Below are 17231 nucleotides of genomic sequence, written 5' to 3' on the forward strand. Positions count from 1 at the left end.
TGTTTAACTGTAACGCCTGTTCCTGGGTTGCCCTCAGTCCTTGTTATTGGTTATGATTCTCACTGTCCTGCATTGTGTCTTGTTAGCTGTGTATTTAAGTGCCTGTTCTGCTTCTGTTCTTTGATGCTTCATTATAGCTGTATGTTGTATGTATGTATGTATGTATATAGTTCTCTAGTTGTGTTTATTCCATCATTTAGTTCATTCCTGGGCATTTGCAGTTTATTTTGGATCCATCCTGATCCTTTTGGTTTTGATGTGTGTGTTGTAATAAACCCTATTTTTCCACCCGTGTCATGCACTTCCGCAACCAGAAGAGGGCAGAAGATATGGCACAAAAACAAAGGAAGAAGCCTAACTTTAAAAAGAACAAAAAACATCAAGACTCATCCAGCATGGGGTGGTGGGTTAACGAAAAACACAAACAATCAAAGAATAAGCAAACAAATGAGAGAAAAGATGCAGAGATGACTGAGAAGCAGGGGATGACTGGAGAAAAGACGACAGGACCAGAAGACAGGAGGGATACAGGGAGAGCGGAGAAGACAGTATAACTGAAGAATGGGAGAAGAGGAGAGACCGCAGAGGAAGGAGAACATAGATGACTGGAGGGGAGGGAATATAGGTGCAACAGAGAGAAGGAGGAAGGGCTGCGGAGGAGAAGACAGGATAAGAGGGGAAAATGTGAGCAGAGAAGGACAAACACCCCCACTGCCCAGCAAAGTGCACTTGTAAGTAAACCACAATTTTAGCCTTGGGCTCAATATCTGGACTTGTCTCTGTGTAGCGATGCATAGAATCCTTGACACTGGTTATGACTGTACTGTATTAGTCCTAAACCTGCCATTATAGTGTAAGGAGAAAAGATTTTTTTTTAAATAAATCATTAAAAAAAAAAAGGTAGAGCGATGTAGCCCCCGGAGAAGTCCCACCCCCCCCCCCCCCCAAAAGCCCTGTTTGTTCCCTTCTAGCTACCAGATGAAACTCACAATGCACCCCAACGCCACCTAACTTCTCTTCCACATGATGCACCTTATTTACCCTCTGAATCCTGTCTATTATTGAGCGTTTTTCTATCCATTTGATTATCAGCTTATTACACTGTATGTACATTAGTCAGCCACATATGCTGTACGGCTTTGTTTTCCGGACAGTCTGGGCTACTCAGATATGTCATAATTCGATTTGTAAATGCTGACAGTCTTGATATTATCCTTCTTATCAGGAAAAACTACTTCTGCATATAGATATTTCTCAATTTTTAGTCTCATCTAATATAAAAATTGGCAGGTAGTACAAATATAATCTTATAAATGCTGAGATTAGAGTATCTGCGATGCAGGAATGCAGGGGTTTCATTGGGGACCTTTCTATGGCTTAGTACTGTGAAGGAGTACATGGTTAGTGCCAGGCGCAAATGAATATCTTTGATTTTGCATCCATGTGGTAACTTGTTGAAGTTGTCTGATAGTCAGTAATACATGGTTTAATTATTATGATTGTTTATTTATTACTTTATAACATCTAAAAGAAACTGAAATAGGAAAGCTTATTTTAATTTATGGTCCACTGGATAAACACAGACATTACAGACGGTTTTAGAGTCTAATGCTGAATGTTTTTTGCGATCATTTTTCTGCCTGCGTATGCTGTGATTGGTGCAGTGAAATTTGAGAATGTGTTTGTGGTCAGTATCATAGCCTCAGACAACAAACCAACGCTGTAGCGTGTCACTGTGTTTACATGTGAGAGGGGTTCCAGTTACATAATGGACTCGTTCTAATTGTTTTGACGGAGCTCGACAAACCTAAAAAATAAATGCTGGTGTTATCAAAAACTATGTCATATAGCTATATTCCAGATTTATTACAGCCAAACACATCTCGGAGCTCCGAGGAACCTCCTTCTCCTTACATTTCCCTCCTTCACACTCCTCCCTCAAATACTGTTACATTTGTCTTTTTTCCACATGCACACCCTGTCTTGATCATGCTCTGACTACATGGCATCCATATGCAGGGCAAACTATTTTACAGTCTTATCTAGTATAATAGGACATAAACATTGAATTTGATAGTTATCTTTTATTTACACATTAGAACACAACGCATGAACATGAAGGGATCGTTTGCATTTGCAACCAACACCTCCGCAAACCCCCCTGCGGAATACTGGCCGCGGACAGGGGTGGGAATCCCCAAGCTGGAAGACTGTACTGCATCATGTTAACATTAGCTAGCTACTTAGCATGGATACAGAGTGCACCGGACTAAAACTATAAAGGACGTAAGGTGTGTGATATAGTAAAACACTTACTAACTGGTAATGCACGTTAGCATTACGTTAAATGACAACTTTACCTGTTACTTACCAGAATAGCCTCCTATACGTTCGCTGAATGAGAGGCAGAGGGCGGCGCGTTTTTCAGAAACACACCGGAGTTAAACTTACGCCGCGTTATTTGCCAGCACTTCTAACACCAACATTTGCAGCCATTAACTCATATGTGGTAGTAACACTGAAATTACTTTCTCTGCGTCAAAATAAGGCAACACTGTGATTTTGATACTTTATCATTTATACTTAACTGTACCTTCCTCCCATTCCTCCGTCTCTGCTTATTGACATTTAGGAGAGTGTCAGATATAAATTAACGATTCAAAATTATCAAACAAAGACAGACACAACACTGAAGAGATGACAAAGACACAGTTTGAAAAGTAAATATGTTTTATTGCAAATCTCTTATCTTAACATAGCCTACCTTATCATATGTTAACTTAACCCATCTTATATTTTAACTTAGCCTATCATCATATTTTAACTTAGCCTATCTTATGATATTTTAACTTAGCCTATCTTATCATATGTTAACTTAGGCTAAGATAAAATATGATAGGCTATCTTGTCATATCTTAACTTAACCTATCTTATTATATTTTAACTTAGCCTATCTTATCATATAACTTAACCTATCTTATCTTATTATATTTCAACTTAGCTTATATTAATATATTTCGTCTTAGCCTATCTTATCCTATCGTATCTTATAGCTACATTAACACTTAAACAGTATCTCTTTCCGTTGGGTCCCGCGGGATCCCAGTCCCAATGCAGGGCTCTAACACGGGTATTCTAAGAAAAAGAAAATAAACACTTTACTTAACTTTACTTAAAGCAGTCATAGAACTGCATTATACATACCCAATTAATGCCTTATAAATCATTTATAAAAGTATTAAAAACACGGCTGTAAATACTTATACAAAGGCATAACACATTATAGCTATGTTGATAATGCATTATGAATGCTCTGATCTATATATACACAATAAATATCTTCATAATACATTATATCGGCCATTAATCCATAATAAACATGGCTATAATGTGTTATGCTTTTTTTTCTTCAATATTTATACCCATGTCTATAATATATTTATGGATGCATTACAGTGCATTGTGAAGGTGTCAATAATGCAGTTATATTACTGCTTTAAGTCATTTGTAAACCTGAATTCACAACCTTATAATTACTGCCTCTTGCTACTTCTTCTGAAGGGCAGGGGACAGCAGAAGATGCACCACTTCATCTTCTTCTTCTTCTTCTTGTGGCTCTTCTCAGTATCATCTTCAGAAAGATCTTCGGCATTCACATGGAATGATACTTCTTCTTCACTGTAGATCTTCTCGGCAGCATCAGCATCTTCTTTTGTTTTATCTGTCTTCATCACTTCAGTCTCGTCCTCTTCCTCAGGTCCTTCTTCTGGTATAGTCAGTAGCTGTGATCTGTCTTCAGATGCCACCATACACTGAAACCTGACCAGTGTGGTAGCATCAGCATCTTCTGCCTGCTGGAATACCACATCAGCTTCTTCATTTTCCTCAGGTCCATCTTCCTGTAAAGTCTGCAGCCATATTCTGGCTACATATGCCGCCATGCACTGCCAACTGTCCACTGTGGCAGCATCAGTGTCTTCTGCTTCCTGAAGCTCCTCATCTATTTCTTCATCTTCCTCAAGGTCTTCCTCCTGGATGGGTTCTAGCCAAGTTCTGCCTACTTGTGACACCACATATTCCACAGCATTCCCTGTACTTTTCCCTCCTCCTCCCTTAACCTCCTCCACATTCACTCCCACCTCACATCCATTCTCCTCACCTCCATTTAGCATATCCATCACACTAATACCAGCCTCTGTCCCCTCCATCACAACCCTGGAGGCCTTCCCCTCAAATGTTCCCCACTCTGGTACCTCCACATATTCCTCACTACTCTGCCCCCTTACCTCACTTTCCCCCCGGCTTGTCCGGTCCTTCCTGACTTTCTTTTTTTTGTTAAGGTAGCAAGTTTTATAAATTTCCCAGTCTTCAGATGAAAGGCCATAATTACTCTGAAGACTTTGAGATGAAATACTAGTGCTGGCTAGCAGTCCATCGTTTTCCACACTCTCCCCTTCCTTACCCAAATCGGTAGACCCCCCCAATCCCCCCTTAACCCCCCCAGCCTGGACAGTGGGGAGTGTCACTGGTGAGAACTCCTCCACACCTTCTCCCCAGTTGATCACTTCATCCCACAGGTTCCAGGCTTCCCAGTGTTGGGTGTTGGTCCATCGATCAGCTCTCTCAATTCGCTCTCTGGGGAATAAATGAGAGATTAACCAGCACTTAAGAGAGATAATAAAATAAATAAAGAGCTGGAAATTCTTCAACCATACAGAAAATACAATTGTTATAATTATTATAATAAATAATTACAGGGTTCACATATATAAAAAAGAAAGAATAAAAGAAACAGCGAGCAAGATTGCAAAAAAAATCTACTGTAAAATGCACGATACTGTAAGTGCAATATCATATTAAACAGTAATGTCACCAAATTATAACTAGAATCAAATACGAAACAACTGTGCTCCACATCAAATGAATACCCAGATGAATACTACCAAGAACTGAGTTAACACTAACCAAGCTAAGAATATTTGAAAGTGTTAATCCTGTGTAACAATGTAAATAGATGTAATGATAAACTTAGAAGCATCTAGCCTACTCCGAAAGTAATGCCCCAATATTTTTTTTACAATTTACCTACCACCCTGTACAGTAGGGGGTCCCAACTTCCGGTCGGTGTTCCGGTACCGTCCGCGCGGAGTATTGCACCGGGCGGCAGACAACCGGGGGTAGAGGAGCCAGCCGTCCCGTTTATTAGAGGATCGCGCCGTTTTGGAAAGAAAGCTGCCCGTATTGATGTACGGAAATACGCCATTAGCCCCGCATGTCCGTATACACCGTCAATCTCCCGCCGCTCGGCGTGGGAACCCCCAAATTATACCGCCGTCTTACCCATCCGTGACACTTTTCTACGACGGAAACTGATCCGCGGACATCGAAAGGTTGGGAAGCCCTACTAAACTAGCATGTTTGAGATGAATTTACTAACCAAATAGTCTGTCATTATTTAAATATTAGCAACCACAGTAGCAATAAAAACCACTGCACTTTAAATGACGTTAAAAAATATGTAATATTAAAAAAATATGTAATGTTTTTTATTGTATTATAGACATTTACTATGTCATTATAGTATAAAAGGCTAAATAATCGAAGTAGCACAACATCAGTTGAAGAATTCAAAGACATTTTGGAGAGCTAACAAACTACTCACCTCTGCGCCATTTTCACTCAGAGTTTGTTGTGCTTCAAACGGTAAAGTTTGTTTACGTTGTTTCTATGGAAACTGCTCTGACTCTCCGCTTGACCGTAATATAAAGGCATGTATGCAGTAATTTTCTGATTGCAGATTTGATCTGGCAAAAACTGGCACTATGATGGAAGTTATGCAGAAGTGCAGAGTAGATGGAATAATTTTTGTACCTCAATAAGATTGTATGCCTTTTGCCTGTGTCTCCAGCCAGTGCCGGGGGTGAAACGCGCCTCCAATTATCAGCGGGATAACATTATCGTTTTTTTTATTCTATGGAAAATGAAAGACCGATTTGCTGGCCAGATTTATTTATGAATCATAAACATGTTGTGGGCTATATAAGTAAAGTCAGGGCTCTCAAGTCTTATGCATTGACTGTGAGACACTTGCATTTCAACCAGTTCACATGCTCACGCGCTGCACCTTATGTTTGTCAAGCTGAGAAGTAAGGGTTAGGGTTATAATTATCAATAAATAATGTACTTCCCTGTGAAACAATGATGCTGGATGTTTATTTGCATATCATGATATGGTGCAGCCTTTTAATAGGTTTCTGTTTTTCTGTTAATCCATTCATGGTGTTGAATAAGTCAGCAAGCATAAGTGTAAGGCTAGTGAGTGACTGGTGTTTTCGGGGGAGACTCCCTAGAGCTGGAGAGAAATACCTTAAGACACGGGATGAAAAATCCCAAATCTTCCAGGAAAAATGTCAGCATTATATGTATTTGCCACACAGAACAGAACAAAAAATTCCATAGGGAATCACACGCCTACCATAGTCACTATACTACTCAGAACGCCTGGCAGCCACCAAATCAAACATAGGAAAAGGTCCGGATTTATAGCGTTAGAATGTGGTAGAGACTAATATCCATAACGTACCATCCTAGAACACACTGTGTTCTAAAATTTAAGCCCAATTAAAATCTGAATATTAAATGAGGAAAATAATTTGATTTGTTCTTCTATCCCAAGTTGTGGTCTAAAAGCAATAAGACCACCATCCATTATATCTGCTTTGGGGAAAATGCACTCCTGTAGCCACTAGGGGAGCTCTCACCTCCTCTGGGTCCAGCTAAATAATTATGTTACGCATTCTAACAAGCTTTATTATCTGTGTCAATAAGCCCTGCTTTTACACTAACACTCCTGCTGAAAGGCTAGTTTGATTACCAGTCTTACCCTTGTCATTAGAAACACATGAGAATTTGCGCAGTGCTGTTTCACAGTGGATTCTCACTGGTTTTCCCCAAGACTGATACGATACATTTTATTCAGTTTCATACCACAGGTTATTGCAAGAGGGATCAATTGGTTTACTTTTATACTGGTGCAAGGAAACTATTATTATGATGGTGGGTTATCAAACACAGTAGCTGGCTACCTCAGACATAAGACGCCCATTATGTACCTGTGTGTCACCTATATGAGCTTGGAATCTGTATATCAATTGAAATAATTATTCATAGCCCAGATAGCATCATGTTATTGTTTCAGCATTGAAGTATAGTTAAATGCATTGAATTATGGTCAGTGTTAAATTATCAGCATTGAAACTGAATTGATTTTTGGTCAGATTTTCAATATTGAAAAATTAATGGTGGCGAAACCTTGATATAAAGTGACTTTTTCAACATTGAAAATAAGATGCTGAGTTAACATCAATATTATTGAAAATAAAAATGGAAAAATGAATTTATGGGGGGCGGCATGGTGGTGCAGTGGTCAGCACTGTTGCCTCACACCTCTGGGACCCGGGTTTGAGTCTCTGCCTGGGTCACGTGTGTGGAGTTTGCATGTTCTCCCCATGTCGTCGTGAGGTTTCCTCCGGGTACTCTGGTTTCCCCCCACAGTCCAGAAACATGCTGAGGCTAATTGGAGTTGCTAAATTGCCCGTAGGTGTGTGTGTGAGAGTGACTGGTGTGTGAGTGTGCCCTGCAATGGGCTGGCCCCCCATCCTGGGTTGTTCCCTGCCTCGTGCCCATTGCTTCCAGGATAGGCTCCGGATCCCCCCGCGACCCAGTAGGATAAGCGGTTTGGAAAATGGATGGATGGATGGATGTGCACCAAAGCGCACACGTTTTTTTCTGATGGCTTAAACACATAACTATTGGCTATTTTACAAAAACTCTTCACACAAATAAAAAAAACCACCAAATCAGCAAAACATTGTAGGTCTCTTGCAAAAACTAATAAATCTTGCTTAACTCTTCAAAGCTTTGTAAAAATGGTATTTTTGTACCAATCAGTTAACACAAACCATCATCTTAATAAGCATACAATGCACCAACTACACACTGATGGTAGGAATGGAAAACACATCTGGCTTTTGCTTTCTCTGTGCACGAGGTATGTCAATTTGAGGTCATACTTTTGTCATAAATAGTTCTGTAAACACATTTCAAGATTCAAATTTCAAGTATGAATGTTTATTCACATGCATCAAAAGAAACACAAGACAACATACAATTTCACTGAGAGAGAGAAAAAAAATCATTCTTGTCGTCTCTTTGGGTCCGGCCACAGAATTTCATCAACATCACATGCAATGCTTTCTAGTCCAAGGCACCGGGGAAACTCTCCTGGAGTGCCTTATCCTGGCCTGACATGATGCCTGGTCAATATTCTCGCATGCCTCCTCCATTGCCTGTAAAAGAGTCATGCGTTGATGGGGATGACGATCATAGACCTTCCAGCACCAGGCAGAGAAGAATTCTTCAATCGGATTCAAGAATGGAGAGTAAGGCGGGAGGTTGAGTACAGTGAAGAGTGGGCGACTGTAAACCAGTTGCGAACTAAAGCAGTCCTATGGAAACTAATATTGTCCCATATGATGACATAACTGGTCTGTGAACATTAGTGAGCATATGATGTAGACTGTCCAGGAATGTAATAATGTGTGCAGTGTTACATGGGCCCAGGGTTGCATGATGGTGAACAGCACCGTTCTGACTTATAGCTGCACACATAGTTATGTTACCACCACGCTGTCCTGGGACATTGGTTATGGCACCGTGTCCAGTAATGTTCCTGCCATGCCAACGCGTTCACTGTTTCTTTCAAAAGGGACTCTGTAAATGTGCTTCATCCTGATTCTGTTGCATGCCAGTACACGAGATAATGCAGAGATGCTCACATTGTTTATGTTTCGGAAGGTGGTGTCATCCTCTATTATGCACTGCTGTATTTCTCGTAGCCTAATGGAATTATTTTACATACGTTTCCTTGCTGAATATATAGTTTTTGCTGATAATGCAGAACAGAAAGTGATCAAAAGGATAAGTTTAGCTCAGCTGCACTGTTCAGCACAAAGACACCAGTGCAATTAAATCAGTATTAGCCAGATTTACCATTTTTGCTCCAGTTTCATTAAATGTTAAAACTGCCAGTTATACTTTGTAAAGATTTAAAGATAACTGTTCTGCCAGTTTAAATAAACCCGTGATTCACCCCTCCAACAAATGGACTGTGCTGAAAACAACATCACAGTCACGTTTGACATGTAATACATATGTTGCCTATACGTATTAACAACATAGGACTCACATGGCTGATTGTAGAGACCACGTGACTACAACGTACAGAGCATGTACTGCATACGTATAACCCTTACGTCAAAAGGGGTGTGTACGTTTATGCCAACCAATAGCATAGATGCATTAAAGGTACAAACGTCTTTAGAGGTTCAAATTGGCCACATTAACATGCAGTTTTAAGACGTGTTAAGATGTCCGAATGGCTTAACACGTAAATAATATACGTGTTAAGACGTAATTTGTTTGACGTGTTGACATGGGCGTCAAAGTAGATGTTAAGTCCCAAATGGCCTTCCATAACAAAGTGGTCTTTCAAAATAAAATCAATACTTATGTTTAATCAATTAGCCTATGATTACGGTTTAAAAGAAAATTGCGAAGAGCCATAATGCTTTGCATCCCAATAATTTTGATTTCATACATCATAAATAAAACCACATATTTGTTGATAGTGATACAAACAAACAAATTTATTTTTATATAGCGCATTATCACAACATTACATTGTCACAAAGCGCTTTACAGTATCCACACCCAAAGCCCCCAGTGAGTAAGCCATAGGCGACAGTGGCAAGGAAAAACTCCCTAGAAGGAAGAAACCTTGGGAGGGACCAGACTCAAAGGGGGAGCCCAACCTCCAGGGGCCGGCAGGGAGAGTCGAATAGAGAGATGGTTAAGTGCCAGAGATGGGCCAAGTCACATTGTCCCAATCATAAGATTTGGGAAATAACTGGAGAGCAAGGAAGATGACAAGCCAATGCCGATGCCAAGTCTTTTTCCAACTGCCAGGCAACCAGAGGTAAGGCAGTGGGTCATACATGGAAGATCAGAACGGCGAGCTGGATGCAGGGATGTCACTGGTGGTGGCGACGTCACATGTGGCCGGGTGTGCTGGATATCTTGATAGATTGAGGTCTCCAGGCATCACCCCCCAGGAGGAGTAGGGGATATAAAATGTACATGTGATGTATTTGTGATGTGTGATGTATTTGTGATTTTTTTCTATAGATCATCTGCAGTATATAGAGTCCCTTAGATGTCAGGGTGAGAAAATATATTTTTAATTGTTTTGTGTTTCCTCTCAATAGTTTTGCGTTCCCTCACAATACTTTTCCTAATAATAATAACTGTACTCTGTCCATTTAAAGTACAAAAGTTAGAATTAATGGATTAATAAGTATAAACCAAAATAATACAGACATGTCCAGTTAAGTGTACTTTACTGTTTACAGTAACTGGCAGTCATTGGACACAGTGCAATTATTATTATCATCATTATTTGTTATTATTATTATTATCCATCCATTTTCCAAACCGCTTATCCTACTGGGTCGCGGGGGGTCCAGAGCCTATCCCGGAAGCAATGGGCACGAGGCTGGGAACAACCCAGGATGTGGGACCAGCCCATCGCAGGGCACACTCACACACCATGCATTCACACATGCACACCTACGGGCAATTTAGCAAGTCCAATTAGCCTCAGCATATTTTTGGACTGTGGGGGGAAACTGGAGTACCCGGAGGAAACCCCACGACGACATGGGGAGAACATACAAACTCTGCACACATGTGACCCAGGCGGAGACTCGAACCCGGGTCCCAGAGGTGTGAGGCAACACTGCACCACCATGCTGCCCCACTCTCAAGACCACATCATCTAATATAGTCTCAATATGTGACTGTGTATATTTCTCACACAAGGATAACTGAGAGGTTATCTGATAATGCTCCAGTCCAGTGTCCATAATATACACTTCTTCATTATGCTAATCGTTATCAATCGCATTTTCAGATGCAGAACTATGGGGACAGAAGCAAAAAAGTTACTCATTGATGCCTTTAGTGTAACAGCTACAAAAAAATTCCATCTGCTCAATTTTTGCTCCACTTCTCTTTTCCCGCATTTCCATGAAACTTTCAAGTTGGCGCTGGGGCTTGTGGTCAACCAATAGGAAAAGTTTATCACTATAAGCCCCACCCAGTAAGTCTTGGTCTAGAAAAAAGTACGTTCTTTTTGGAACTAAAAAACGGTTCAGGAACTACCTCCTAAGACCTTCAATTGGGCCAAGTTCGTGCAGTAGGAAATCGCCTTATGACCTGCACCCACAATGGCTTGTTTAGAGACACCGGTTCAGCTGCCTGTATGCTTTTTCACCTGCGGCAGAAACAGCAGGCAAACCAGCACAAACAAGGTACGAACATGCAGTAATGGGGGTTCAAATCCCCAGACAGCGCCACCCACTGGGCCACATAGCATTTCATTTATCTGCAAATGTATATTTAAACCCTTGAGGCGATTTTCCACATCACTTTCACTTTGCCCCCCCCCCCTTAAAGGGGGTTCTTTGTTTCTACTGTGCAAAATAAGTAAGTAAGTAATACTTTAAGGTATTTTGTGTCATTAATGTATGATTTAAATGCAGGTAGTTTTATTACAGTCAGGTTTATTTTATTCACAGTGAGTAGCTTGTCATCATGAAGAGGAAGTGTGACAATCGTGAGTTTTTGGGCAACCACAGAAAAGCAGGAAAGTAAGTAGAGACAGTGAGATAATTAGTGCCAGTCAGATGATAGACTTATACAGTATGTGAGTCAAGGGTTCTTCATATATTAATCATTCCCATTCAGATAACAAATCCTTAGAAATCCATTCCTGAGCATCATGCCAAGAAACACCACTTGTTTACTGATAACTGCTTTCATGTAAACTCTGCTGTGCTGAGAGTAAAGATGAAGAGGGAGAGACAGCAAGAGGCTGCTGACGGCAGAGAATGCAGGCGACAGGGAGGGGAGTGAGAAAAGGAGCAAATATTGATGGTTAAGAGTGAATAATGACGTCACAGCAGCCTGATCCTGATGTTAGTTTAATATGCTTCTTAGTTTGGCCTGTGGTGTGTATTTCAGATACAGCATTTAATCAGGGAGACTGAGTGTGAGTCAATGACAGAGAGAGAGAGAGAGAGAGAGAGCAGACAGGCAGGTGAAGATGAAGGTGTATTAGGGAGGAGGGGGGAGGAGCTTGGACCTTCACCAAATCAGCCAAATGTAAATGTCACGTCTATCAAACAGGAGACCCTGCTTTCAGGAGAAATGGTTTAAAGATCACACTGGGCTCCCTTACAGCCCCCCCTCGTCTTAAGGGGGGTTCTTTGTTTCTACTGTGCAAAATAATTTGTAACACAAATGTCTAAACTGGCATGAAAGACACATTCAGCTCTTGTGAAGACTGGCATGTGAAACTGGAAAAGGCACTGTGGAAATTCAGTGCACATAAAGACAGGCAGTGCCACAGATTAGCACTGATGACATGGATTCAGAAGATCAATCCTGTTAATATTCAACCTTCAGATGAGCTGGAAAGAGCAGCAGCAAGTGAGGAAAAATCTTCTGAAGTTAAGTACTTGGCACGGCAAGGCCTGGCTTTTCGAGGTGTTGGTAAGGAGAGTGGGAATTTCAAGCAGCTTCTAATGCAAACAGCAGAGGGTGATGCAGAGCTGACCATGTGGCTGGAAGGTCACTTTGATTTCACCAGTGCTGTTTAACTGTAACGCCTGTTCCTGGGTTGCCCTCAGTCCTTGTTATTGGTTATGATTCTCACTGTCCTGCACTGTGTCTTGTTAGCTGTGTATTTAAGTGCCTGTTCTGCTTCTGTTCTTTGATGCTTCATTATAGCTGTATGTTGTATGTATGTATATAGTTCTCTAGTTGTGTTTATTCCATCATTTAGTTCATTCCTGGTCATTTGCTGTTTATTTTGGATCCATCCTGATCCTTTTGGTTTTGATGTGTGTGTTGTAATAAACCCTATTTTTCCACCCGTGTCATGCACTGCCGCAACCAGAAGAGGGCAGAAGATATGACACAAAAACAAAGGAAGAAGCCTAACTTTAAAAAGAACAAAAAACATCAAGATTCATCCAGCATGGGGTGGTGGGTTAACAAATAACACAAACAATCAAAGAATGAGCAAACAAAAGAGTGAAAAGATGCAGAGATGACTGAGAAGCAGGGGATGACTGGAGAAGAGATGACAGGACCAGAAGACAGGAGGGATACAGGGAGAGCGGAGAAGACAGTATAACTGAAGAATGGGAGAAGAGGAGAGACCGCAGAGGAAGGAGAACATAGATGACTGGAGGGGAGGGAATATAGGAGCAACAGAGAGAAGGAGGAAGGGCTACGGAGGAGAAGACAGGATAAGGGGAAAATGTGAGCAGAGCAGGACAAACACCCCCACTGCCCAGCAAAGTGCACTTGTAAGTAAACCACAATTTTAGCCTTGGGCTCAATATCTGGACTTGTCTCTGTGTAGCAATGCATAGAATCCTTGACACTGGTTATGACTGTACTGTATTAGTCCTAAACCTGCCATTATAGTGTAAGGAGAAAAGATTTTTTTAAAATAAATAATTTTACAAAAAGGTAGAACGATGTAGCCCCCAGAGAAGTCCCCCCCCCCCAAAGCCCTGTTTGTTCCCTTCTAGCTACCAGATGAAACTCACAATGCACCCCAACGCCACCTAACTTCTCTTCCACATGATGCACCTTATTTACCCTCTGAATCCTGTCTATTATTGAGCGTATTGAGCGTGCATCCATTTGGTAACTTGTTGAAGTTGTCTGATAGTCAGTAATACATGGTTTAATTATTATGATTGTTTATTTATTACTTTATAACATCTAAAAGAAACTGAAATAGGAAAGCTTATTTTAATTTATGGTCCACTGGATAAACACAGACATTACAGACGGTTTTAGAGTCTAATGCTGAATGTTGTTTGCTGTCATTTTTCTGTCCTCAGTGCTCTTCCTCTGGCAGGACTGGGGATGAGAGAGTCCAGTTGTTTGATGCAGTGGGTCGCTCTCACTGGATGGTCTAATTTAGAAGCCAATCATTTATGTCTGTTATTACAGTCAGTGACGCTAAAAGGTGAGCTTCAGTGAACAGTTTGTGGCAGCTGCAGGAACAGAGGCACTCAGGCAAACCCAAGTGCAGAATATTACCCCCGAATGGCAGCTTTTTATCAGCAACAGGGAGAACTGGGATGGGGGAAGGGTGGGGTGGGGGGGTGCTAAAGGGCTGTTTGCTCTGGTGGGTCCAGGCCAGTCATTGGCAACGTCAGCACTGGTGTTTTGACAGGTCACTGCTGCCTGTATTTTGTCTGAAATTTTGTGGTTTCCTTTCAATGGGCTGTCAGGCTTGTAGAGTCACAGAGAGGCTGTTCTTCCCTGACTTCAGCTCTGAAGTCAAACCTCAGAAAGCTGGATCTGAGCTACAATCACCCAGGAGACTCAGGAGTGAAGCTGCTCTCTGCTGTACTGGAGGATCCCAGCTGTAAACTGGAGAAGCTGAAATGAGTAGAGAATGAATATTTTATGTCGGTTTCAGTCAAGTTTATTTGTATAGCACATCTTCATACAAGAAGGTCATTCAAAGTGCTTTCCAGAAAAGATGATAAAAAATAAAATGCTTAATGCACAAAGTAAAATCATAGGACTAAATATGACAATAAAAAATTTAATTAAAAAAACATGAAACATTTAAGGAGAGATATTAAAAGTAGCAAATTACCAGTCCCATCAGACGGCCATCGGCCATCGACCTGCAGCCCAGGGTGCTCCGGTCACAGGAGCACTTATGTTCCACCATGCTGTTCGTTATGGACACACTGTGGGCAGCACAGGGATTCAGATCGGCCAGGCCGTTCCTCCCAATCACACCCTTCCAGGTTTCACTGTCGCTACGCACATCAGCGTTAATGTCGCCCAGCAGGACAATGCAGTCCCCACGGGGGGCACCTCCCAGCCCCCCCTCCCAGGTCTCCAAGCAGGCCAGGTACTCTGAGCTGGTGTTCGGTGCATACGCATAAACAGTCAGACCCCCTCCGCCAACTCGAAGTGGAAGGGAGGTAACCCTCTCGCTCACTGGGGTGAACTCCAACGTTCTGGCACTGAATTGGGGGGGCTATTAGCTTATTTCGCAGAGGTCACCATTTTCAAAATGAAAACGAGGCTGAGGTGGGATGAATTCCACAAAATTCTTTGATGCTAGTGTGGCATATTGTTGTGAACCAGGATGTACATCTTATCAAAAACGAGAATGTGATCAAGGTTTGTCTTTCCCTTGATTTCCTTGTAACCGGGACACTTAGAAGCTCAGTTCAAATTTAGAAAACACACTTTTGCAGAATCATGGATTTACAGTAGTGAGGATGTTTCATATAACCAAGCTGCCTCCTGCTATAATTCCTCACAGTGGTGCTGAAGATTTTTATTTTCTATGTGAAACCCCATGATCCATTTGAGGTGAAGTACCTGACTCTGCTTGGACCTAAAATATATTCATACCCCTTTGATTAACTCTGTAATGTACTATATATGTTTAGTAATATGTATCCAGCATTTTCAGCCTATCTCAGGTTAATAGTGCTTGTTGTCTCAGAAAATTGTAAACTCAGAAAATAAATCAAGCTTGTTAATGACTAACGTTAGTTATTCACGCTGCAAAGAATATTTTGATGTTTGCTGATTAGCTAGTACATTGACACTTAGGCTACGCCTGTCAAAATCCTTAATTTACCTTTAATATCAGTAATGTTCCCCTCTATTCAGTCGCTGTATCCTTTTAACAGAACTGCTCTTGATATTCAACATCCCTCCTCAGCCCATTTTTCAGCATCGTTTATGGTAAAATGGATACCCTCACTCAGGCGTTACCCACTGATCTTACACCAAACTGTCATGGTTAGCACTGTGTTGGTTAGCAGCTAATAGACAAAGAAAAGTGATGGTTGTGTTGCAATTTTAAATATAAATATGCAGAGTTTAACAAAATATAATGTTCGTCAAAACTGAGGTGAGTGTTAATGTGCCACTTAAAAGCTGTACAATAAATTCATTGTTTAAAAGAATCTCTTCTGTGATGAATGTAACGGCTCACTGTGATGTAATATACAGTGCACCAATGCAAAAAGTGGTTTTAAAATTTAATTATTCTAATGTTGCACAGTCAAAAGAGCAGTTCAGGATACATTTCACTGCATGTTGTACCTGTATAACTACGCATGTCACAAATAAAGAACCTTGAATCTTAAAAGTCTTTCATTGTCCTAAAGGTGAACCGGTGTGAACTCACAGAGGAATGCTGTGGGCCGCTGGCTTCAGCTCTCAGATCAAACCACTCACATCTGAGAGAGCTGGACCTGAGTGACAATGACGTACAGGATTCAGGAGTGAAGCTGCTCTCTGCTGGACTGAGTATTCCACACTGTAAACTGGAGAAACTGAGGTCAGTATTACTGGGTATTCCACACTGTAAACAGGGGATACTGAGGTCAGTATTACTGAGTATTCCACACTGTAAACTGGAGAAACTGAGGCCAGTATTACTGAGTATTCCGTCCACGTAGTAAACTGTATTTATTGAAAGGAAACACATTGTCAATAGGAAAGTAGTTACATTTACTTAAAAGTAATAATTGTATTGGTGATCTTATTTATCAGAGTGTTTTTGTCTGTCTCTCTGCAGGCTGTAGAGTCACAGAAGAAGGCTGTTCTTCCCTGGCTTCAGCTCTAAGGTCAAACCCCTCACACCTGAGAGAGCTGGACCTGAGCTACAATCACCCAGGACACTCAGGAGTGAAGCTGCTCTTATGGAATATTATTTAGCACTATATAACGTAGAATACAAGTATTATGATATTAAAATGTATGCCAAATATCCATGATGTAATCATTACAATGTAAACATTATAATGTAATCAACACAATGCAATTGTAAGAGAGGATCACTTTTCCCAAATGATGCAGGTTTATAACTCGGCTAAACTGGGCACCAGGCATAAGAAACAGCTCACAACAGAAGTCTAGCAATAAGCCTTTATTACCAGGATTCCACAATTCAGTGTCGCTGCCTCAATAAGTGAATAGAGCACCCAGGCAGCACCACAACCCCCCACACAATGACCTCAGCACAGCAATCTCTAAAAAACATT

At 41.1% G+C, this 17231-nt stretch overlaps 1 protein-coding gene across 2 annotated transcripts in view; it reads right to left on the reverse strand.

Annotated features, from left to right (window-relative positions):
- Positions 1 to 2712: 2712 nt before the first annotated feature.
- Positions 2713 to 17231, reverse strand: part of LOC125722199 (uncharacterized) — a 52250-nt gene continuing 37731 nt past the window's right edge. Inside the window, exon 2 of one of the 2 annotated variants that reach the window (XR_007386193.1) lies at positions 2713 to 2972. Coding sequence is in view for 1 of the 2 variants with exons in the window: in XM_048998384.1 (XP_048854341.1) it covers positions 3534 to 4118 (585 nt within the window). In the remaining variant the exon portion in view is untranslated. Of the gene's footprint in view, positions 4119 to 17231 lie in introns of both variants that reach the window. The other variant, XM_048998384.1, reaches the window with a different exon arrangement.

Source organism: Brienomyrus brachyistius, unplaced genomic scaffold (assembly GCF_023856365.1).
Source record: "Brienomyrus brachyistius isolate T26 unplaced genomic scaffold, BBRACH_0.4 scaffold37, whole genome shotgun sequence".
In the NCBI taxonomy this organism is placed as follows: Eukaryota; Metazoa; Chordata; class Actinopteri; order Osteoglossiformes; family Mormyridae; genus Brienomyrus; species Brienomyrus brachyistius.